The sequence below is a fragment of the Rana temporaria genome, chromosome 4 (genome assembly GCF_905171775.1).
Source record: "Rana temporaria chromosome 4, aRanTem1.1, whole genome shotgun sequence".
In the NCBI taxonomy this organism is placed as follows: Eukaryota; Metazoa; Chordata; class Amphibia; order Anura; family Ranidae; genus Rana; species Rana temporaria.
In genome coordinates, this window is record NC_053492.1 from 89,367,428 (window position 1) to 89,390,717 (window position 23,290).

Sequence of the window (23,290 nt, forward strand, 5' to 3'; positions counted from 1 at the left end):
TTCATAGCAGTGACCAGGGCTACCGCTTTCCTACTCTAATGCCCCGTACACACGTTAGGAAATTCCGACAGCAAAAGTCTGATATGAGCTTTTGAACAGAAATTCCTACTGTGTGTATGCTGTCGGAATCTCTGCCAACAAAAGATTGAGAGCTGGTTCTCAAATTTTCTAATGGAAAAAATCCTATCGGAAAATCCAATCGTCTGTAGCAATTCCAACGCATGCTTAGAAATAATTTGACGCATGCTCTGAAGAATTTAACGTCGTAGTGTTGTATGTCACCGTGTTCTTGACGGATGAACGTTCAGAGAACTTTTGTGTGACCATGTGTATGCAAGCCAAGCTTGAGCGGAATTCTGTCGGAAAAAGCATCCAAGGTTTTTCCGACGGAAAATCCGATCGTGTGCACGCGGCATAAGATCTGCATTTTTCTTTATATTTTTAATTGTCTCATTCACACATGTAGTCCCCTTAATTCAGTTATTAGGTACTTCATTCATATGGAGTTACTTAGAAAAAGTTATTCGATAAACAAAGCAAAGGATCGTGTTTAGTGATCTATAATGTTATTTTTATATTTCAGTTTTCAACAAGTTTTAAGATGTTTATTGATAACTGGAACATACAGACTGCACTGTGGCTTAAGAGGTATGCTTCTTTTTTCTCCATATTGCATTTTTAAAGACATCTTTTTTTCTACTGTATACATGTGGGGGAAGTGCAGTGCAGTAAACACTGCAGTCCAGATGCAGTAACACAACTGTATTGTAAAGGATAAGTTCACCTTTATTGAAACAATTATAAATGCACAACTATTTGCAGATAAACAAATGTACTTTTTTAATATGGGCAGGTAAGTACTAAATGATAAGAAAACGTAAGAAACCGCGCTATTAATATAGATTGTGACCTAGCAGCAACATTTCTGTACGGTACTAACACAGTCCCACTAAAATAAATAAACTCTATCAAGTCGCACTAATAAAAAACATATAACATGGATCAGTATATAAATTGATGAAAAAAACAACAGAATAGTTCAGTGATGAAAATAATCCAGTGAAAAAAATCCAGTGGTTCCGAAAAGTATTCACCACCATCCAACACCTTTAAGGGTGATCTTGTGAGTAAACACCACCACCAAGGGCTGAAAAGGGACTTGCTTACCCGATCATAAAGGCCTCTCATTACAAGAGGTCAGAAAATGCCTGTTGCTCCATACCCAGCCAGGGCCTTTCAGTCAATCTTCTAAATTGGGACATCAATCCTCCTCGTGGGAAGATCATAGAAATACACCAAAATAGAAAAGACATTTATGCCGCGTACACGCGATTAGAAAAACATGGATTTTCTTCTGACGGAATGTTGGCTCAAACTTGTGTTGCATACACACAGTCACACAAATGTTGTCGGAAATTCCGAAAGTCAAGAACGCGGTGACATACAACACTACGACAAGCCAAGAAAAATTAAGTTCAATGATTCCGAGCATGGGTAGGATTTTTGTGTGTCGGAATTTCATACAGACGATTGGAATTTAAGACAAGAACTTTTCCCATCGAAAAAATTGAGAACCAGCTCTTAAATTTTTGCTGTCAGGAATTCCGACAGAAAATGTCTGATGGGGCCTACACACGGTCAGAATTTTCGACCAAAAGCTCACATCAAACTTTTCTTGCCGGAAATTCCAATCGTGTGTACGCGGCATACGTTCTCCACCACTAGTGAAGGCTGGGGTGTAGGCTCCTCATAGCCAGAAGACTGCCTCTCTTCAGAAGCAAACCATTACCGTATTTTCCGGCGTATAAGACGACTTTCTAACCCCTTAAAATCTTCTTGAAAGTCGGGGGTCGTCTTATACGCCGGTAACCTAACATCCTTACCTTATCCTAAGACATGCAGAATCGCGGTCGTATGTTTTTTCAAAAGCCGCGCCTCCTACGTCTTCTGTTCCGTGATAGACGGAACACTCAGCTTCCCAGGAGGCACTGTGTTCAGTGTCCGCCTATCACGGAGGCCCTCTCGTCCTGTGTTTAGTGTCTGCCTATCACGGGGGCCCTCTCGTCCTCGGACGAGAGGGCCTCCGTGATAGTTACATAGTTACATAGTTAGTCAGGTTGAAAAAAGACACAAGTCCATCCAGTTCAACCACAAAAAACAAAATAAAAAAACACAGTAAAATCCTATACACCCAACTCCATACCCACAGTTGATCCAGAGGAAGGCAAAAAACCCCAGCGGAGCATGATCCAATTTGCTACAGCAGGGGAAAAAATTCCTTCCTGATCCCCCGAGAGGCAATCGGATTTACCCTGGATCAACTATACCTACAAATCTTAGTACTCAGTTATATTCTGTACATTTAGGAAAGAATCCAGACCTTTCTTAAAGCAATCTACTGAGCTGGCCAGAACCACCTCTGGAGGGAGTCTGTTCCACATTTTCACAGCTCTTACTGTGAAAAAACCTTTCCGTATTTGGAGGTGAAATCTCTTTTCCTCTAGACGTAAAGAGTGCCCCCTTGTCCTCAGTGATGACCGTAAAGTGAATAATTCAACACCAAGTTCACTGTATGGACCTCTTATATATTTGTACATGTTGATCATATCCCCCCTTATTCTCCTCTTCTCAAGAGTGAATAAATTTAGTTCCTCTAATCTTTCCTCATAGCTGAGCTCCTCCATGCCTCTTATCAGTTTGGTTGCTCTTCTCTGCACTTTCTCCAGTTCTCCTATATCCTTTTTGAGAACTGGTGCCCAAAACTGAACTGCATATTCCAGATGAGGTCTTACTAATGATTTGTACAGGGGCAAAATTATATCTCTGTCTCTGGAGTCCATACCTCTCTTAATACAAGAAAGGACTTTGCTCGCTTTGGAAACCGCAGCTTGGCATTGCATGCCATTATTGAGCTTATGATCAACTAAAACCCCCAGATCCTTCTCCACTACAGACCCCCCCAGTTGTACTCCCCCTAGTATGTATGATGCATGCATATTCTTAGCCCCCAAGTGCATAACTTTACATTTATCTACATTAAACCTCATCTGCCACTCAGTCGCCCAATCAGACAGAGCATTGAGGTCGGCTTGTAAATTGGAGACATCCTGCAAGGACGTTATTCCACTGCATAGCTTGGTGTCATCTGCAAAGACAGAAATGTTACTTTTGATCTCAGACCCAATATCATTTATAAATATATTGAAAAGTAAGGGTCCCAGCACTGAACCTTGGGGTACACCACTCATAACATTGGACCATTCAGAGTAAGAATCATTAACCACGACTCTCTGAATTCTGTCTTTCAGCCAGTTTTCTATCCATTTACAAACTGATATATCCAATCCTGTAGACCTTACCTTACACATGAGCCGTGTGTGCGGAACTGTATCGAACGCTTTTGCAAAATCCAAATATATCACGTCCACAGCCACGCCTCTGTCCAGGGTTTTACTTACCTCTTCATAAAAGGAAATCAGGTTTGTCTGACAACTTCTGTCTTTCATGAATCCATGTTGTCTGCTGCTTAAATAGTTTTTTTCCAGCAAGAACTCATCCATGTGGTCTTTTATTAAACGTTCCAGTATCTTCCCAACTATAGAAGTTAAACTAACAGGTCTATAGTTACTTGGTAAAGACTTTGTTCCCTTTTTAAATATGGGCACCACATTGGCCCTGCGCCAATCCAGTGGTACTATTCCTGTCTTTAATGAGTCCCTAAATATTAGATACAGTGGCTTTGAAATGACAGAGCTCAACTCACCTAGGATCCGTGGATGGATGCCATCAGGTCCAGGTGCTTTATCCACCTTTATTCTGTCTAAATATTTCTGGACCATATCACTTTTGAGCCATTGTGGATTTGGGGCTGTGTCACTCCCACCCCCATTTTGGACATGAGCTCCCCCATGCTCCATTGTATACACAGAGCTGAAGAAAACATTTAGTAAATTTGCCTTCTCTTTGTCCCCAGTCACCCACTCTAGATTATTTTGTAAGGGGCCTACATGCTCAGACTTCACCTTTTTACTATTAATATATTTAAAGAATTTTTTGGGGTTTGTCCTACTATATTTTGCAATCTGTCGTTCGTTTTGAATTTTTGCATCCTTGATTTCCTTTTTGCATATCCTGTTATATTCTTTGTAACATTTAAACAACACTAGTGTTCCTTCATTTTTATATTTTTTAAAAGCTACTTTCTTATTGTTTATAGCTTTTTTAACTTTGACCGTGAGCCACATAGGTTTTATTTTTAGCCTTTTAAACTTATTGCCCATGGGAACATACTTTGCAGTGAGGTTCCACACAGTCTTTTTGAAGAATTCCCATTTCTGTTCTGTGTTCATCTGTGCCAATAGTCCCTCCCAGTCCAAGTCCTGGAGAGCAGCCCTCATCCTTGGAAAATTTGCTCTCTTAAAATTTAGTGTTTTAATATTTCCTGTATGTATTTCTTGCTTATAGTTAACATTAAATGAAATCATGTTATGATCACTGCTACCCAGGTGTTCCTTTATCTGAACATTAGTAATAAGCTCTGCATGGTTTGAAATTATCAGGTCCAACAGGGCATCATTCCTAGTTGGGGCCTCAATAAACTGCACCATAAAATTGTCCTGCAATAGGTTTTTAAATTTGTGTCCTTTAACTGTCCCAGAAGTGCCATTAATCCAGTCAATTTCTGGGTAGTTAAAATCCCCCATTATTATCACCGTCCCAGACCTTGCAGCCCTTTCCATCTGTGCAAGGAGCTGAGTCTCCACCTCCTCATTAACATTGGGTGGTTTATAACAAACTCCAATGATTAATTTTGAACTACGCACATCTGTATGCAGTTCCACCCATAATGCTTCAGCCTCATCACACTCTCCATCAACCAGGTTCTCTTTCACGCTTGCTTTGAGGTCACTTCTCACATAGAGACAGACCCCTCCACCTTTCCTTTTTACCCTGTCTTTCCGAAAGAGAGCATAGCCAGGAATATTAATAGCCCAGTCATGTGAGGATTGAAGCCAAGTTTCAGCAATACCGATTACATCATAGCTCTCCTCATGCATCAGAGCTTCCAGCTCACCTGTTTTGCTTGGCAGACTTCTGGCATTGGTGAACAAACACTTAAATGTATTGTTACATTTTTCTCTGGTGTTTTTCATATAATTTATAGTAGTACAAATGGCACTATTATTTCCAATGGCTGTTTGCAACATGGGAACTTTCTTGTCACCTGCCATAACCCTCCCCCCATCTATCCCCATTCCACTCTCCATTAATGTCTGACCACTAACTGACCTGTCTGCTCGATGTAATTCTAATTCACCCTCCCCCCTCAATCCTAGTTTAAATACTCCTCCAGCATTCCCATAAACCTCTCCCCCAGCACAGCAGACCCCCTTCCATTCAAGTGCAAACCGTCTTTAGCATATAGGCTGCACCCCAATGAAAAGTCAGCCCAGTGCTCTAGAAACCCAAATCCCTCCTTCCTACACCAGGTCTTTAGCCATGCATTCAGCTCTCTAATCTCCCCCTGCCTTTCCTGTGTTGCGCATGGCACAGGCAATATTTCAGAGAATATCACCTTGGAGGTCCTTCCCTTCATCTTGCAGCCTAGTTCTTTAAATTGATTCTTAAGGAGCCTCCACCTTCCATGTATACTATCATTGGTTCCAACGTGGACCAAGACAGCTGGGTCATGCCCAGCCCCTCCCAGTAATTTATCCACCCGGTCCACCACATGCCGAACCCTGGCACCAGGGAGACAGCAAACCATTCGGTTGAAGCGATCCTGGCGACAAATTATTCTATCAGTCCTTCTGATTATAGAATCCCCTATTACCACCAACTGTCTAGGCCTACCTGCACTCCCCTCCCCACCTCTACTAGATGGGTTGCTCTCCCGGCTGTTAGGGGTAGCAGTAACATCTAGGGCTGCCACCTCTGTGTTTGCCACCTCCACATCATCACCCAACTTGGCAAATTTGTTTTGATGCACAAATACAGGACTGGCCTTCCCTTTCTTCACGCCCCTTCCACTCCCTCTAACTGCATTAACCCATCTCCCTATCTGATAATCCTGACTTTCCCCTCCACCCTCCATATCAACCTTACTGACCACTTGCTCAACGAGCAGAGGACCCCTTTCAAGGTTGTCATTTCTACCCAGTGTTGCAACTTGCTCCTCCAGATCTCTAATACGAGCTTCCAGAAGGGCAACCTGCTCACATCTTTCACAGCGGTATCCATCTTGGAGCTGTTGCACCAATTTTGCATACATGTGACACACTGTGCACTGAGCAAAACCTTCAACCCTGCTAGCACTCATTTTCCAGTTACAATATAATTACTTGTATGAAGATTAAGATAATACTTACAGTTTTAGAAGACTCCTGTGATAGGCGAACACTGAACACAGTGCCTCCTGGGAAGCTGACTGTTCTGCCTATCACGGAAAAGAAGACGGAGGAGGCGCGGCTTTTGAAAAAACGTACAGTACGGCCGCCATTCTGCATGTCTTAGGATAAGGTAAGGGCACAGCGAAGGGGGACACGGAGTGGAGCGCGGACGGGGAGAACAGCACAATGGAGGGGTAATGTAATGGGGCACAGTCTGGCATGTAATGGGGCACAGTCTGGCATGTAATGGGGCACAGTCTGGCATGTAATGGGGCACAGTCTGGCATGTAGTGGCACAGTCTGGCATGTAATGGTGGCACCGTGAGGCGAGGCATGACTAGTAGGAAGGGGGTAGTCTTATATGGTGAGTATATCCCAAAACCAACATTTTGGCTGGAAAATTAGGGGGTCGTCTTATACGCCCAGTCGTCTTATACGCCGGCAAATACGGTATATATAAGAAGTTATTATTCTGATGACAATCATCTTGATTGAGTAGAGCAACAAGTACAAGTGTGTAGATATCCAAGGGAGAGCACGAGCTGCAGATCTGTAATTCCTATGGCTGGGGAAGGTCAATCCTCCAAACCCCCCAGCTCTGGAGCAGGGAGGGAGGGAGGAGTCAGTTTAGGTGGGCAGCCATGTCTTGGTAGGTTTGCAGTTGTGCCATATTCTTTCTATTTTTGGATGATGGATTAAACAGTGCTCCGTCAGATGTTCAAAGCTTGGGATGTTTTTTTTATAACCCAACCCTGCTTTAAATTTCTTCACAATTTTATCCCTTTCCTGTCTGGAGTGACCTGCTTTCATGATGCTGTTTGTTCACTAAGGTTCTCTAACAAACCTCTTTGGTCTTTACGGAACAGCTGTATTTATTATGAGATTAAATTACACACAGGTGGACTCTATTAATTAATTAGGTGACTTCTGAAGGCAATTGGTTCCACTAGATTTTGTTTGTGCCCATTTGAGTGACAACATCAATTTCGATCTTAATATCTACTATAGGTAGGGGGGTTCCCTACATTGGTCATCGCAAAGGTAAAGATAAATGTTGCTACTAAGGGAAACTGAGATATTCCCCATAGGTGCACCCACAGAATGCAAACAGTGTAACAGCAGGTCTCTGAGGCACTGACAGTGTCTGTCTCGAGGGAGCCTGGCCAGTCTGTGCCCAAAGGGGGAGGTTTCCAGGAAAGATAGCAAGTCCCTGCTTTTTCCCTACTCGTCGGTTGGAACCCCTCCCTACTGCTAATACTGTCCCTGACAGATGGGTGACTGGTCCCCACAGTACCTATTCGTGAAGTACGCGACAAGCCTGGGAGCCAGGGTCTTAAATAGACTCTACCTGACCTAACATGGCCACCAGAGTCACATAGGGTGGCAGCTTCCCTAGTGACCCATGTTCCTCTTTACTTCCTCTCCTCTGCAATGCTGCTGCGGATGAGTGTCACCTGCAGTGAAGAAAGTACATCTACATACACACCAAACATGTACAAAGAAGTTTGATTTATAAAAAAACAGGGCTAATATTTGGATTGTTTGCATTTCCTAGGCTACGCTAGAGCTATTTTTTTTGGCATAGCTTTTATAAATTAGCCCAAAAGCAATTATATGTTCACGCTTGTTGGGGTGTGAGGATGTAAAGTTCCTTTTTAAAATGTACAGAATGCTTGAAAAAGTAAAAAACGTATTCATCAAGTTGGTGTAAAGTACAATGATGCTGTGCCAAGTGCGGTAACCATTAGTAGCCAGTCAGAAGTGTCTCTGACATGTCTATAGTAAACTAAAATCTGATTGCTTGTTGTAGGTTATTGCACTTTGGACTGTCTTATTTACAGTGAACAATGAAGATTGTAAAATGTATATAAAGTAAATGTACTGATGAACTGGGTCTTTATCTTTTATGTACCCAGGGACCTGGATGTCAGAAGCACTCTGTGCACAAGGTTTAAACATCTGCCTATAAGCCCATTCACACTTGTTAACTCTTGGATAGTGTGGTAAAAAATGGTCAGATTTTACTCTTATCCAGGCAGAGATTTGTCTTGCATATTATCTGGTGAAGCCATTGTTAGCAGAACAGGAAGTGAGGGGAAATCTCTCAAAGTCCTGCATAGAAGTAAAATGCTGAAGGGGTTCTAATCCCTCCCCCGTTCGATCCAAAATATATATAAAAAAGTAATAATAGAGTTTTTTTATGTCTGGAAGAGGTGGCTGACTCCAGCTGTTAAGTTCTCTTTGCTATAAACCATTTTATTTTTGTTTCATGCTAAGATGGATGCAGATATGGCTTCTGATAAGGGAATAGTACCCGCCCTTCTGTATGGGGCACAGACCTCATAAGTTCAACAGGGGGCCCAGAGCAGCATCAGTGGGCGCAATTACTGGAACCAATCCCCCTGTGGCCCTCCCAATGCTTCTGTTTGTAATTGAACAGGGAGCCTCTGTATATAGTGCTTCCTGTTCATTCATTCTACAGCTGAGGCTGCAAAAGAAGAATTGAGAAATCTGTGTCCTCAATCTCTTTCTCTGTCTCGAAAGTGAGGTGTTGGGTGTCTGTTTTAGACCCCTGATATTTGACTAACCTCCACAGGGCTGCTTAAAAAACTTAAAAATAAATATATAAAAAATGTAATAGTCATTTGTGTGGGTGTATTGGGAATAACTGTATTTCCTTTGCTCCTCAGAGTATGTTATGAAAGAGCCACCTACAGTCCTACAGCTCAAACTTTTCTGCTGTCAGCTATTTGGCACGGTGTATATCCAGGGTATTACATGACCTTCTTCACTGGTAGTTTGATGACACTGGCAGCCCGAAATGTAAGTAAAGTCAATCTAGATACATTTATTTTTTTTTGCTTGCAAACCCAGCATTTTAATAAACCTTATAACCTGTATTTCTCTCCGGTCAAAGCACTTCTCCCTCTTGTTTATCCACCCTTGTTCTTCTTTTTTGTCTTTTTTTGGCAACCATTAGATGCTGAACAATAGATGCCTAGTTTTGAGGTCATGGGGCTCGATGAGTGCAGGCATGGGGTGTGGTGAACTGTCACATCCATAAGCGAGCGTGTAGGTACAAGAAGATGGTGCCATCTGAGGATGACCAGAGCATTGTTTTCATGTAATATGTTTACAGACTTGAGAGTTTACAAATGGTCTGTTTTAGACCGTATCTTATTATAATGTACAACATACTGTGACACATTTTGTGTGTAGGAATTCGAGTGGCCCTCAGAGTCCAGACCTTAGCCCTACTGAATACTGATACAATGAATTTGATGCCAATGCAAGCCATGTCCTCTTGTCCAACATCCATACCTGACCTCACAAAGGTTATTTCAGCTAAATGAATGAGCACATACAGTATTCCCACAGACACACTCATGAAAAAAGCCTTCCTAGAAGAATGGAAGCTCATACAACCACAAAGGGGGCAGCTCCATTTTTATTGTTTATGGTTTCAGAATGGGATGGCTAACAAACTCATATACACTGGGGATCGAAAGTTTGGACACCCCAGGTAAAAATTTGTATTAATGTGCATAACGAAGCCAAGAAAAGATGGAAAAATCTCCAAAAGGCATCAAATTACAGATTAGACATTCTTATAATATGTCAAAAAAAAAGTTAGAATTTATTTCCATCATTTACACTTTCAAAATTACAGAAAACAAAAAAATGGCATCTGCAAAAGTTTGGGCACCCTGCAGAGTTAATATCTTGTACTGCCCCCTTTGGCAAGTATCACAGCTTGTAAACGCTTTTTGTAGCCAGCAAAGAGTCTTTCGATTCTTGTTTGAGGTATCTTTGCCCATTGTTCCTTACAAAAGTCTTCCAGTTCTTTGAGATTTCTGGGCTGTCTGTCACGCACTGCTCTTTTAAGGTCTATCCATAGATTTTCAATTATGTTGGGGTCAGGAGATTGTGAAGGCTATGGCAAAACCTTCAGTTTACGCCTCTTGATGTAATCCCCCGTGGATTTTGAGGTGTGTTTAGGATCATTATCCATTTGTAGAAGCCATCCTCTCTTTAACTTCAGCTTTTTCACAGATGGCATCAAGTTACCATCCAAAATTTGCTGAAATGTTATTGAATCCATTTTTCCTTCTACTCGTGAAATGTTCCCTGTGCCACTGGCTGCAATACAACCCCAAAGCATGATTGATCCACCCCCATGCTTAACAGTTGGACAGAGGTTCTTTTCATTAAATTCTGTGCCCTTTCTTCTCCAAGCGTACCTTTGCTCATTCCGGCCAAAAAGTTCCATTTTAACCTCATCGGTCCACAGAACTTGTTTCCAAAATGCATCAGACTTGTCTATATGTTCATTTGCAAAGTTCAAACACTGATTTTTGTGGTGAGGACGTAGAAGAGTTTTTTTTCTGATGACTCTTCCATGAAGACCATATTTGTACAAGTATCTCTTTATAGTGGAATAGTGTACCACAACTCCAGTGTCTGCCAGATCTTTCTGGAGGGATCGTGCAGTCAAACGTGGGTTTTGAATTGCTTTTCTCACAATCCTGCAAGCTGTTCTGTCTATTTTTCTATTTTTCTTGGTCTTCCAGATCTTTCTTTAACTTCCACTGTTCCTGATGACTGCCATTTCCTAATTACATTCCGAACAGAGGATATTGACATCTGAAAACGCTTTGCTATCTTCTTATAGCCTTCTCCAGCTTTGTGAGCGTCAACTATTTTCAGTTTCAGTTTTCTCGACAACTGCTTAGAAGAACCCATGGTGCTGATTGTTGGGGCAAGGTCAGATGAGTCTGGGCATTTAAAACCTTTGAGATTGACATCACCTGGTCTTCCCAGACGATGATTGAGAACAATCCATGACACTGGCAGGTCTCAGATTTGCAAAGGGGCAGTGCATGCTATAAATTCTGCAGGGTGCCCAAACTTTTGCAGATGCCATTTTTTTGTTTTCTGTAATTTTGAAAGTGTAAATGATGGAAATAAAATCTAACTTTTTTTTTACATAATATAATAATGTCTAATCTGTAATTTGATGCCTTTTGGAGATTTTTGCATCTTTCCTTGGCTTCGTTATGCACATGAATACAAATTATTACCTGGGGTGCCCAAACTTTCGATCCCCACTGTAGGTGTGATGGACAGGTATCCAAAAGAGTTTTGGTCATATAGGTTATTGTACAAGATCGCTATAATATGTCTGTTTTGTATTTGTTTATGAAATAACATTTCACAGCATTCCATGGTATAATAATTCGATATTACATATTTTTTTCATCAAATTCAATACAGAACTAACCAGCAAGGTACTGTATTGTACCGAAGATAAAATAATAATACAGTATTAGGATTGACATGAGTAGGACTAGTCATCTTCAACCTCCCTGTCAGATTTCGTGGCTGAATAACAAAGCATATATATTTATTTTCTTTGCATTGGTGTCACAGTGCAAGAGCATATTAAGTATGGTATTCCCTTTAAGGGTCTTATATTTTCAGGGACAATATTTGCTTATATCTGCAATTGCTTTATAGAGTAATAATTATTATTATATATATATATAGCGCTATAAATATATGCTTCCCTTTACATATATATTATACTTTCACATCAGTCCTTGCCCTCAAGGTGCTTACAATCTAAGGTCCCTAACTCGCATTCATACTTAAATTAGGGCAGTTTAGACAGGAGCCAATTAACCTACCAGAATGTCTTTGGAGTGTGGGAGGAAACCGGAGTACCCAAAGAAAGCCCATGCAGGTACAAGGATGCTGTGGTTGAGATTTGAACTAACAACCCTAGTGCTGCTAGGTGGAAGTTCTAACTACTTAGATACTGTGCAGGAGAAGAAATATAATTTCAAAGCTGAAATCCTGCTGGCGCTCCTGGCTCCTCCTTTTCTTGGTGTGCCACCATAGGAAGCCGCTCAGATTGTGGCACACCTGCGAGCTTGAACCCGAGCCATGCTGCCTGTGACCATAGACACAGACTGCACTGCTTGGTTCCCCCCTGTCACAGGATTTGATTGACAGCAGCAGGAGACAATAACTCTCACTGTTCTCAATCTGCCCTGTGAGGAGGTAGAAAATGGAGAGAGCCCCTGTCTCGGGCACAGCACTACATCATGCTTGGGCTCAGGTAAATATAAGGGCGGGCTGGGGGAGCTGCATAGAAGTTTTTTTTTTTTTTACCTTAATGCCGAGCATGCATTACAGTAAGCAACCTTCACCTTTGGAACCACATCGCATGTATTTTGTTTAATTTAAGCAGAATAAATTTGACATGGTATCAGCCCCTTACAGTCCTTGTAGAGCAGAGCTCAGACTGGAAGAGAGAAGCAGAAGTAGCTAATCAGTTGTGCTGCAATGCAAGGAGTGTGCTAATAAAAGAAGAAAGTAGAGTGATCGAGAAATTAGCTTATTAGCCTCAGTCTGCTATTTCTTTCACTGTCCAATCACACAGTGGAGGGGTAGAAGAGGAGACTTGAATTGTAGCATGGAAATATCCGTTCTGCTTCCCTGGCAGATAGAGCTGTGGTGTATGGCAGAGCTGTGTGAATCTCAGAACTGGATGAACGGAAATGCAAATACTTTGGCAGGTAAAACTGCTCATATGCTTATATACAGTATATATAGATATATATTATGTTTGTTTTCTTATTCCTGGAATTCAGCTTTTAGCCTTAACAGGATTATAGCCCTTTAAAAGCTTAACACTTCGTTATTTTTTGCTTTTACAGATTAGAAACAATGTTCGACACCATTTTCTACAGTCTCCTGAACTCAAGTTTGTATATGATGTCATGACGTGGATGGCAACACAAGTGGCAATCAGCTATACTGTGGCACCATTTGTGCTCTTATCAGTAAAACCTTCTCTACAGTTTTACAGGTAAGTGTGGCAGTCAACTGCCTATAAGTGTGCCATTATATTAGTTGAGGCAACTCTGTGTTTTCCCAAGTGTACATATTTCACTGCTGGCATGTTCACTATTTCTCAGTGGCTGTCACCATGGGCGTCCGCTGAAATTTTTTCAGGGAGGGGCGCTTCGGCAGCGGCGATACACAGTCGCATTTAACCCTTTCTTCAAACGCTAGCGGGGGTTAAACGTGCCCCACTAGCGTCCGAATAGCGCAGCTAACACGATGGTAAAGCGCCACTTTTTAGCGGCGCTTTACCGATAACGCGGCCAGCTGGCAGTTTGAAATAGCTTGAGATAATTCATCTTCACTCCATGCCCATATAAATATAGCCTAGAGAATGTACAGACTACCCCTTCAGCACAGATGGACCCTCCTCCCCCCACCCCATTCAGTACCTCAGATCAGCCATCAGTGCGGCACAGGCACAGCAGGTTCCCTCCCCCTGTGTACACATAAACACTGGCGGGGGAGGTGGCTTCATTCAGCTCGCTGTGCCTGTGTGACATCTGGCCCGGGACCGCTCAGACAGCCCGCAGCCGCAAAACTCTTCAACACCTTCTCGATTTTCCAGGGGGGGTCAATTGCCCCCCCTTGCCCTATGGAGCGGATGCCCATGGCTGGTGGTGGAGCCTGGTGGTGGAGCCCAACGTGCAGGGAGCGGCCTCTCGTAAGCCTCTGACTCAGGAGCTGACTCAGGAGCCCCTGGTAGAGTAGACAGGGGTCAAGAGTTCAGAGGGACACAAGCGCCTGGTAGTAAGCTGAGTAGCCGGCTGGATGCGGCACTTGCGGGACAGGAATCAAGCAGGTGAAGCAGACCGGGTCAAACACAGGCGGGCGGATCAGAAGCCAAAGCGAAGTCCAAAGGGTAGTCAAAGTCCAGGCCGGGTCGGTATAACAGGCGGGCAGAGAACAGAGCAAGTGGTTGAGCAGGTGCGGTGGTCAGACGTAGCCGGGATCGGGGGCAGGTGGCAGGCAGGAGTGGTCAGAGGAAGCCGGGTCAGGTAATCAGGATACAACAGGTACACAGGTGCAAGATACTCCAGGGATACGCTGTAGACTGGACAGCAAGATAGTGAGGGACCTGGCTGCTTTAAATAGCATGTTTTGGCGCCAAACGCCGTCACCGTACTCCGATGCGCGCACACCACGCATGCACTGGGACTGGATTCTCCTGCCATTGTTACTGATGGCCATACTACTGGAATGCCTTCCATGACAGTGGCACACTGACTCACATGAAGATATTTAGAGCTTTAAGATCTAGAATGGGGCAAATGCCCTCTTTGGACTTGGGAACAGTGAACAGTGAACAGATTAGAGTAAAACCTCTGAGTTGTGCCAACTCAGTATAACTCCCTCCCACTACCAGCATGTCTATTTGTTAAGATTTTATCCTCCATTGCAGCTTTCCGTTGCGGTCCTTCTCAGCCTGACTTTTGTAGCACTGCATCCAAACCCCACTGCATTGGATGTTGTCGGGTACTGGCATCCATGATGGTTATTTTCCAGATTGACAGTTAGCTACAGAGTACTTTCCAGGTCAAAAGGCATTGGCATTGCCTCAGTGCTTGCCCTGTTTCTGAAAACTCAGTGAGTAGGCTTGTGGGTTTGAGCACTGGGAGCTACTTCATTTATCTAGTCCACTGGACAAAAAGCCAACATGAACATAACCCAACTACGGTACTTTTTATCATTGGGATAGCTACTGTGTTGCCCTTGTCTCCTTATACAAGAGACTCATTTTTTTTGCTTTGGTATGATGGCTACAATGATAACACCCCATTGGTGAGTGGTATATAGGGTTAAATGTAACTAGATAACTGTTATGTCTTTCTTGTATCTAGTCCACTGGGCACTATTAATTCTCGTTTCCGATGGGTTTATAATGGGAGGAGTTAATGCTGTAGGATTGAGAGCTGACAGCATCCTCTGGCTAGAACGTTGCATGTGCATCACATTCTATTTCCTGCAACGTTGTGTCAAGAAGACATCTAACCCCTGCCAGAGTTACATGGTTTCCTAAATCTATCACTCTTACCTCTACTGCCATGCATTTGCAACATGTTTAAATCTAGACATGGGGGGAAAACAATCCTGCTGTACGGTGCACCTTCAGTTTATATTCTACAAATGGCCCTGGAGCTGCTTGCAGTGTACCTACTGACAGAGCCAACGTCTGCAGCCTGGAATCATGTTATCCTCTGCTCCTAGAATTTGTTCCATTCTTGGAGTCCTCTTTGGCTCTTTTAGGTGTGGCTAGACCCCCTGTCCTTTCGGCTGAGGTTTTACCATGGTCATGCAAAACTTCATGACCCAAATCGCTTGGTTATTTGCTGCCTCTGATCGCAACGGTCACATGCATGCTTCTACACTCTCCCCTGCAGATTCAGTATCTGAATTGGCTGTGGCCTTAGCAGCTTCCAAGCCATCAACTCTGATTCTGAGTCGCTGCAGTCTTTAATTGCTGGGCTTATCCCAAAGTATTCTGTTATTCAAGGGCATACCTAGAGCAATTGACTCCCAATGGCGGATCCTATATCTGCCCCCCCCCCCCCGACAAAAGCTGCAGCGCATAAAGCTTGTCGCTCAAAAAGGAGCAGGAGCTTCTTTTGGGCGACAGTGTTGTGCATTGCAATTTGCCGCGACTGCAGTGTGATTTATCACACCACAAAATCACATCGCGATTAGGGTGCCATTAAGAAGGTTAGGGTAGTATGGTGGCAGGTTAGAGCTGTAAAGGGCATTTTGGTGGCAGTTTAGGGCTGTATAGGGCATTTTAGTGGCAGGTAGGGTAGTATAGGGTATTATAGCGGCAGGTTAGGGTAGTATAGGGTATTATATTGGCAGGTTAGGGCTGTATAGGGTATTATGGTGGCAGGTTAGGGCAGTACAGAGCATGGGCATCCACCCCATAGGGCAAGGGGGGGCAATTGACCCCCCCTAAAAAATCGAGAAGGTGTTGAATAGTCTCGCGGCCGTGGGCTGTCTGAGCAGTCCCGGGCTGGATGTCACACAGGCACAGTGAGCAGAGTGAAGCCGCCTTCCCCTCCAGTGTTTATGTATACACAGGGGGAGGGAACCTGCTGCCTGTGCCGTACTGATGGCTGATCTAAGGTACTGAATGGGATGGGGGAGGGGGGGTCCGTCTGTGCTGAAGGGGGTTGTACTGAATGGGGGGTCCATCTGTGCTGAAGGGGGGTCTGTACTGAAGGGGGGGATCCATCTGTGCTTAAGGGGGGTATGTACTGAAGGATGGTATGTGCTGAAGGGGGGGGTCTGTGCTTAAAGGGGGTCCATCTGTGCTGAAGGGGGTGTCTGTGCTAAATGGAGGGGTCTGTGCAGAATGGGGGGTCCATCTGTGCTGAATGGAGGTGTCTGTGCTGAAGGGGGGGTCCATCTGTGCTGAATGGAGGGGTCTGTGCTGAATGGGGGTCCATCTGTGCTGAATGGAGGGGTCTGTACATTCTCTAGGCTATATTTATATGGGCATGGAGTGAAGCTGAATTATCTGAAGAGCTATTTCACACTGCCAGCTGGCCGCATTATCGGTATAGCGGCGCTTTACCATCAATTTAGCTGCAGTATTTGGCCGCTAGCGGGGCACTTTTAACCCCCACTAGCTTTTGAAGAAAGGGTTAAATGCGATTGTGTATCGCTGCTGCAGAAGTGCCCCCCTCTGAAAAAAATTCAGCGGACGCCCATGGTACAGAGTATTATAATTGCAGGTTAGGGCAGTATCGAGTATTTTAGTAGCAGGTTAGAGTTGTATAGGGTATTATGGTGGCAAGTTAGGGCAGTATAGAGTAATATAGTGGCAGGTTAGGGCAGTATAGAGTATTATAGTGGCACGTTAGGGCAGTATAGAGTATTATAGTGGCAGATTAGGACAGTATAGGGCGGGGATATGCAATTAGCGGACCTCCAGCTGTTGCAGAACTACAATTCCCATGAGGCATAGCAAGACTCTGACAGACACAAGCATGACACCAGAGTCAGAAGCATGATGGGACTCGTAGTTTTGCAACAGCTGGAGGTCCGCTAATTGCATATCCCTGGTATAGGGTATTATAGTGACATGTTAGGGCTGTATGTAGTGATAAGTGTGCTCAATCATGTGCAGCATGCCTGGAGATGCAGACATCCGGGGCTTCTGTGTTCTCTTTCTCCTCCTTCAGCTGTGAGATTAGCCTGTGAATGAGTCTTTGGGGTGGAGGAGACAGCCCACCAACTCCAGCTGCCTTGAGAGATATTGAAGAACCCAGAGAGACAGTCTGACCTGATTGGATGACAGGTCCGCTGGGCCCCCTGCCGGCCCGATGGACTTTGCCAAGCCACATATAATGTATACAAAAGCTGGAAAACTGCAGGGGTGCCCGTTCATTAAGACGGCCTAGCTGCAATCTCCTCTCCGGTTAATTCCACACCCCTGGGCTGACACCTCCCTTCCCCCAATGTGTGGCACCCAGGGCGGTCTGCCCCCCCTTGGTACGCCACTGCTGTTATTACTCCCAATTGACAAAAGACCATTTCATCCTCTAGAACATCAGTCATTGTTTGAAACATATGGGTCTAGTCCTACACACACCGCAAACCAGAATGTTCCTTGCAGAGGTGGCTCTAGGCTTTGTGAGGCATTTGGCAAAACTTAGACCTGAGGCCCACTCATGCCCATAATAGGAATAATAATTCTGCCAGGCTCGCTTAAGTGAGACAGGCTCTTAACGCTGCCTGAGCACAGAAGCATTAAGGTCCATTGTCCCTCAAATCCCTCTCCATTGGTAGGCATTGGCGGAGTTACTTAACCCCTTTGCGATGAGAGAGAGGGGAGGTGAGAGAGAAAGGGGGCTGAGAGAGGGAAAGGGGGTGCGAGAGAGAGTGAAAGGGGGTGAGAGTGAGGAAGAAAGAGGGAGAGGTGAGAGAGAGAGGAGGTGAGGGGTTGAGAGAGAGGGGGCTGAGAGAGAGGGGGTAGTGAGAGAGAGGAAAAGGGTGTGAGAGAGACTACTAACTGTCTTATAAGCAGTGCAGTCTCTCCTCTGTCCCCCTGTCCCAGTCTCTGTCTAAGGGTAGGTCTCTCTGTGTATGATGCCCGGTACCTGATATCCAGCAAGGGCAGCATCCAGTCTACTTCTTGATTGGAGGTGGTCTGCTCTTTCCAGCGGCTCCCTGGCAGCCTCCACCTCCTGCCCGTCTTCAGGGCTTCACTGTTGATGTTGGGGCGGAGAGGAGGTTGGAGGAGTCCAGGTTCTGTGAGGCGCCGAGGATGCTGCACTAGCTGCTGCTCGAATCTTCGGGGGTCAAGGAGGCAGTGGAGCTTGTTTGCCTTCCGATAGAAAGCCTAGCTGCCCTCACTGTTCACCTTCCCCACGGCCTCTGTCTGCAGGGCCGCCCGGCACCCACATCCTGAGGACGCCACTGTCATTCCACCATCTTGGGGTAGCTGGTAGATGTTTTGGTCTCATTTGATGCTTCCAAGCATAAGGTCCTTGAGGTGGCTCTTTGAGCAACCAGCAGTCTCTAGTTTAGATTAAATGTTTCCTGTATTGCTCAATGGATGAGAAAGAAAATGGGATTTTTTTACTTTATAGAACCCTTTTCTTGAAGTCCATTGAGGGACAGAGGTCCGGCTCCTCTATGTTTGTGATAATGTTTTCATTGCTACTTTGCTACAAAACTGATGCATGCTTGTAGTGGGTGGGGTTATGTTAGGCTGGCCTACATTTTGTTTCTGGTAGCCAATGTCCAATGCTCCTGTAGATGAATGTCCCTCATTGGACTCAAGAAAGGGATTTTATGGTGAGTACAAAAAAACTGCTTTATCTCAGCATCACTCTGAACATTCTGAAGTTCTAAACTAACACTGACCACACAATATGATTGCTGAATATAGCATAATTCCAGATCCTGCAGAACTAAAGGAAATTGTACATTCAGATACTGTATAACTTGAGTGGGCAGGTTAAATCAAAACATTGTCTTGGGAAAAGTTCTATTATCAGTACCTGGAAGTCACTCAGCATCTAGAATCCAACCATCTCTGGAGGGAGAAGAGACATTGGACAACACCTGGAGAAAAGGTATGTATAGGGATTTCGTTCTTGGATGGCTGGGTGTTCCAAGAGGAACCTGACCCAGGAGTTGGGCTTTAGAGTTCCAGACCCCACATTGATCCAAATAACCACATCTGTGGATGTGTAAATCCATGTTTATTGTTTATGAGCTCTCTATTTTGGGGACTGTTTAAAAGCATACCTAAGTAATGCAGTTGATGCCTAATAAATGGGGCTTTGCACCTTTTGGAAGAAGATATATTAGATGTACATACAGAAAGAAGAGTTGACTTCTGATTCATTTCAATACATGTAATTTACTTTTTTTTTTTTTTCTTTTTAAGCTCCTGGTACTACTGCCTCCATATTGTTTGCATATTGGTGCCGCTCACTATGCCAGCCCGTGCCCGGAAAAAAAGAAGCACTGAAAAGGAATCTATTGCTCCCCCTCTGGAGAAAACATACAATGAAGAACCTATTTCTGAACAGAACAGCCATGTCACTACAAACAACAACAGCAGTCAACGAGAAGAGACAGCCTGGAGACGCCCTAGTGCCCACCAATGACTGCCACGTGACTTTTTGTATGTTTTTAAAATTCAATTTTTAGAACCTCCAACTGGTTTGTGAATCGTGCACAGGAGAAGACGGTATTACGAAACATTCTGTGAGGATAACACTGCAAGGGAATCTCAACAACCCCACAATGCCATGCCATGTGGGCCTAGCCTTACAATATTTCCATTATTCTATAATGGGCACTCAGGACTTGTAACATACGCTCTTAGGACCATGTTACGTGTGTATTCCTTTAATGAACGTATGACGTCTCCAGGCATTGCAGGGGTTATACAATTTGGGCACAACATAAAGATCCAGAAAAATCTTTCAGAACCCTTTTGCCTTAATCCCTCTCTCTACTGAATGAAATCACTGACTTGTTGTAAGCATAAGTAATCTTTCTACTAATGGTGCTGCCAAGAAGGGTAGTATATCCAATGAGGAAGCAGTATTTGTAATAGTTCTATAGAATCGTAGGTAGAGCTTATTTAAATAAGATGATTAACGAGACTGACCACCCTGTGTTCATTCAACCAGATGACATGAACCTGTATTCATAGCAATCATGTCAAATGACTGTTGTACTTTAAAGGATATACACTTTTCTCTGAGGAGCTGGGAGGTGAAGGGGAGAACGAAACGTGTCATGTAGAAGCAGACATTCCAGTTTGGAAATTATATGTCTAATAGCTAGTTAGATGCGCTCTGTATTAGAGTGTATTAAAGTTCTTTTTATGGATCAAGTCTTGGCTTGTGACCAGCTTCTGTCCATCTCAGTCAGACATCATCTTGAACTAGGTACTGCAGGGATGAACTAGGTACTGCAGGGACTTGTAATCTGGCTGCTTGGCATCAGTGGCAAGTTTTTAAGGTATAGGCTGGGAATGGACAGTTCTCATGTCCGCTTCACATTCATGGGTTACTTGGCAGCAATATGAAGCCAAAGCCAGTATTACATTTCTCATGCACTGGCAGTATCTGAGTGGACATGGGTCTCTACCCAACTTTGAACACCAGGCAGAGAGCAGGCTTAGGCTTATGGGATATAAAAGTCTCTCAGGCTAGGACTTCACAAAGGGAAATCACACTATGATCATACACCTCTTACCCTCTTTTTAATGATCACAGATTTCAGGAGGTATGTGCAATACCCCCCCCCCCCCAACAACCTACCCCATTCATCCCTACTCTTCCCCAATTAAAAAGGCCAAGAAGTGGATTTATTTTAGGCATTTTATTATTATTCTACTTGATAATGTAGGCAGGCACTATGTGAAATAGCAGAAAGGTTTTATACAGTATATGTTTCCTTTTATCTGGTCACATGGATGTATGAAGATGTATTTTACCACCATGTTTTTGGAGTATATATTATGTGATTCATGTTTAATAATGCATAGAAGTCCTAGTTTATAGAACTTGGAATCTTTTGTGGCAAATCTGACAACAGACACAATTGGTTTGGTCTAGCTTTAGATAAAACTAGAATTTTACGAAGAGTTCTCGGGAGATAAAAAAGAACTCAACTCAAAATACAAATTAGCATTTTCCGTGGTGGTCCACTCTATTAGGACAAAATACACCTTTGTGTCTCCACACCAGCGATTAACCAGTGTAAAGGCTCCATACCTTGCACTTGTGCCTGTATATATCCTGTTGTCTGCTGTGGTTTCCAGCTTAGAAAAATATGTTTGGCACTGCTTCTTGGTGGCGGAACTGTACTTCTTGAGGTCTTTGCATGGTGTACTCACAGAAAGGGAGCATCTCACCCCATACACCACCTAACCTCATACACCTCTTCATAGTTTACTCTTGCTTCACTACCAAGTAAGTCTTTGAGCTGGGACACGTATGTTCACAAGTTTGTTCTAATCTGACTGATCAAGCAGTGAAGTAAGCGTACACACAATAGGTTAACCAGAGGGACAACGGTCTGATGGACTGTTTTGATCGGTCAAAACTGATCGTGTGTGGGCCCCATAGGTTATTTAACCATAGGTTAAAAAAAAGCCTAAAAACTTGCTTTAAAATTAACCTATGGATTCCTAACCGATAGGTCAAAACCGTTAGTAGGCACGACCATCGGTTAAAAATCCACGCATGCTCAGAATCAAGTCGACACATGCTTGGAAGCATTGAACTTCGTTTTTTTTCAGCACGTCGTTGTGTTTTACGTCACCGCGTTCTGACACGATCGGTCATTTAACCTATGGTTTGTAGGCGCGATGGACCAGCAGTCGGCTTCATCGGTTAACCTATTACAACTGTCCTTCAGACCGTTCTCATCGGATGGACTGATCGTGTGTACGAGGCTTAAGAATAAAGGTGACACCATTAGAACATGCGCCTTCAAAAACAAGTCAGCTCTGGCAGTTCCATATTTTTCAAACTTGAGTGGTTCCCTTTTAAGTACATTTGTGCAGTAATCAAGAGGTATCTGCATGGGCGATCAGATGTCTTGATGAATTCTCCCAAAGACCTAAATCCTGAGGTTCTCAATTATGCAAATGTCTGACTTAGCTCGGCAAATTAAGGTATGTAAACCCCAACAATGATTGTTTTTCTTTTGTCCCTTTTGGTCTTGCAAATATACAGAAGTTGTTTGTTATATATGTTGGAGAAGTTCAAAAATGTACCTGTTTATCTTTTAAAGAAATCTTGTGAACCGATAATTCTTGCGCCTGTGCTGACTGTTATCAATGACATTGTTTCAGAACCATGCCCTTCTATGTTATGGAAGATAGGAGAGGGGCAGGGAGGGTGCTGTAGTCCTTTCTTGTTTCTGTTGTTCTAATACAGAAGGGTAACAAGCATTGCCATCTTAGTACTGAAAGTTGATTACTGGTAGAATCACAAGGTGAAAAAAAAAAATGAAAAAAGTAAAGTATAACAGCCACCACATCTAAAGACTAGTAAGCTGCAATACATTAAATGTTCATTCTTGGGTTTAGATGGGCTTTAAACCCTCTTGCCTAGTGAGTATTTATTGGTCAGTAGGGCCGAGAGCATAAAGCTGGCTATACAAAGATCGAAGTTCAGCAGGGACCGGCCAGTTTCGATGAGCATGTAGCCATCCCTGCTCTACAGAGGTCAATTGTTCGATCAATTTCTATTGAATGGACATTTTGGAAATTTTTTCTCGCTCAACATATACTGTATTTATTGGCATATAACACCCACTTTTTTACCCTGAAAATAGAGGGTAAACTGTGCCTGCGTGTTATACGCAGGGGGCTGTGGAAAGTTTTTTTTCCTGAAACTTCCCTCTTAAAGTTACGGTGCGTGCTATACACCTGTGCGTGTTATACGCCGATTAATACGGTACAGCTGATGATCAGTGTATTCTGACAGCAGAGGTTGCAGCTGTTAGAATACAATGCCTCTGCT

General features: G+C 43.6%; 1 protein-coding gene across 1 annotated transcript in view; it reads left to right on the forward strand.

Moving 5' to 3' along the window:
- Positions 1-21,801, forward strand: part of MBOAT2 (membrane bound O-acyltransferase domain containing 2) — a 302,314-nt gene extending 280,513 nt beyond the window's left edge. The window contains exons 10-13 of the mRNA XM_040348642.1: positions 584-648; positions 9,080-9,212; positions 13,112-13,263; positions 19,687-21,801. Of these exons, the coding sequence (XP_040204576.1) occupies positions 584-648; positions 9,080-9,212; positions 13,112-13,263; positions 19,687-19,909 (573 nt within the window). The 3' untranslated portion in view covers positions 19,910-21,801. The remainder of the gene's footprint in view (positions 1-583; positions 649-9,079; positions 9,213-13,111; positions 13,264-19,686) is intronic.
- The last annotated feature ends 1,489 nt before the right edge of the window (positions 21,802-23,290 follow it).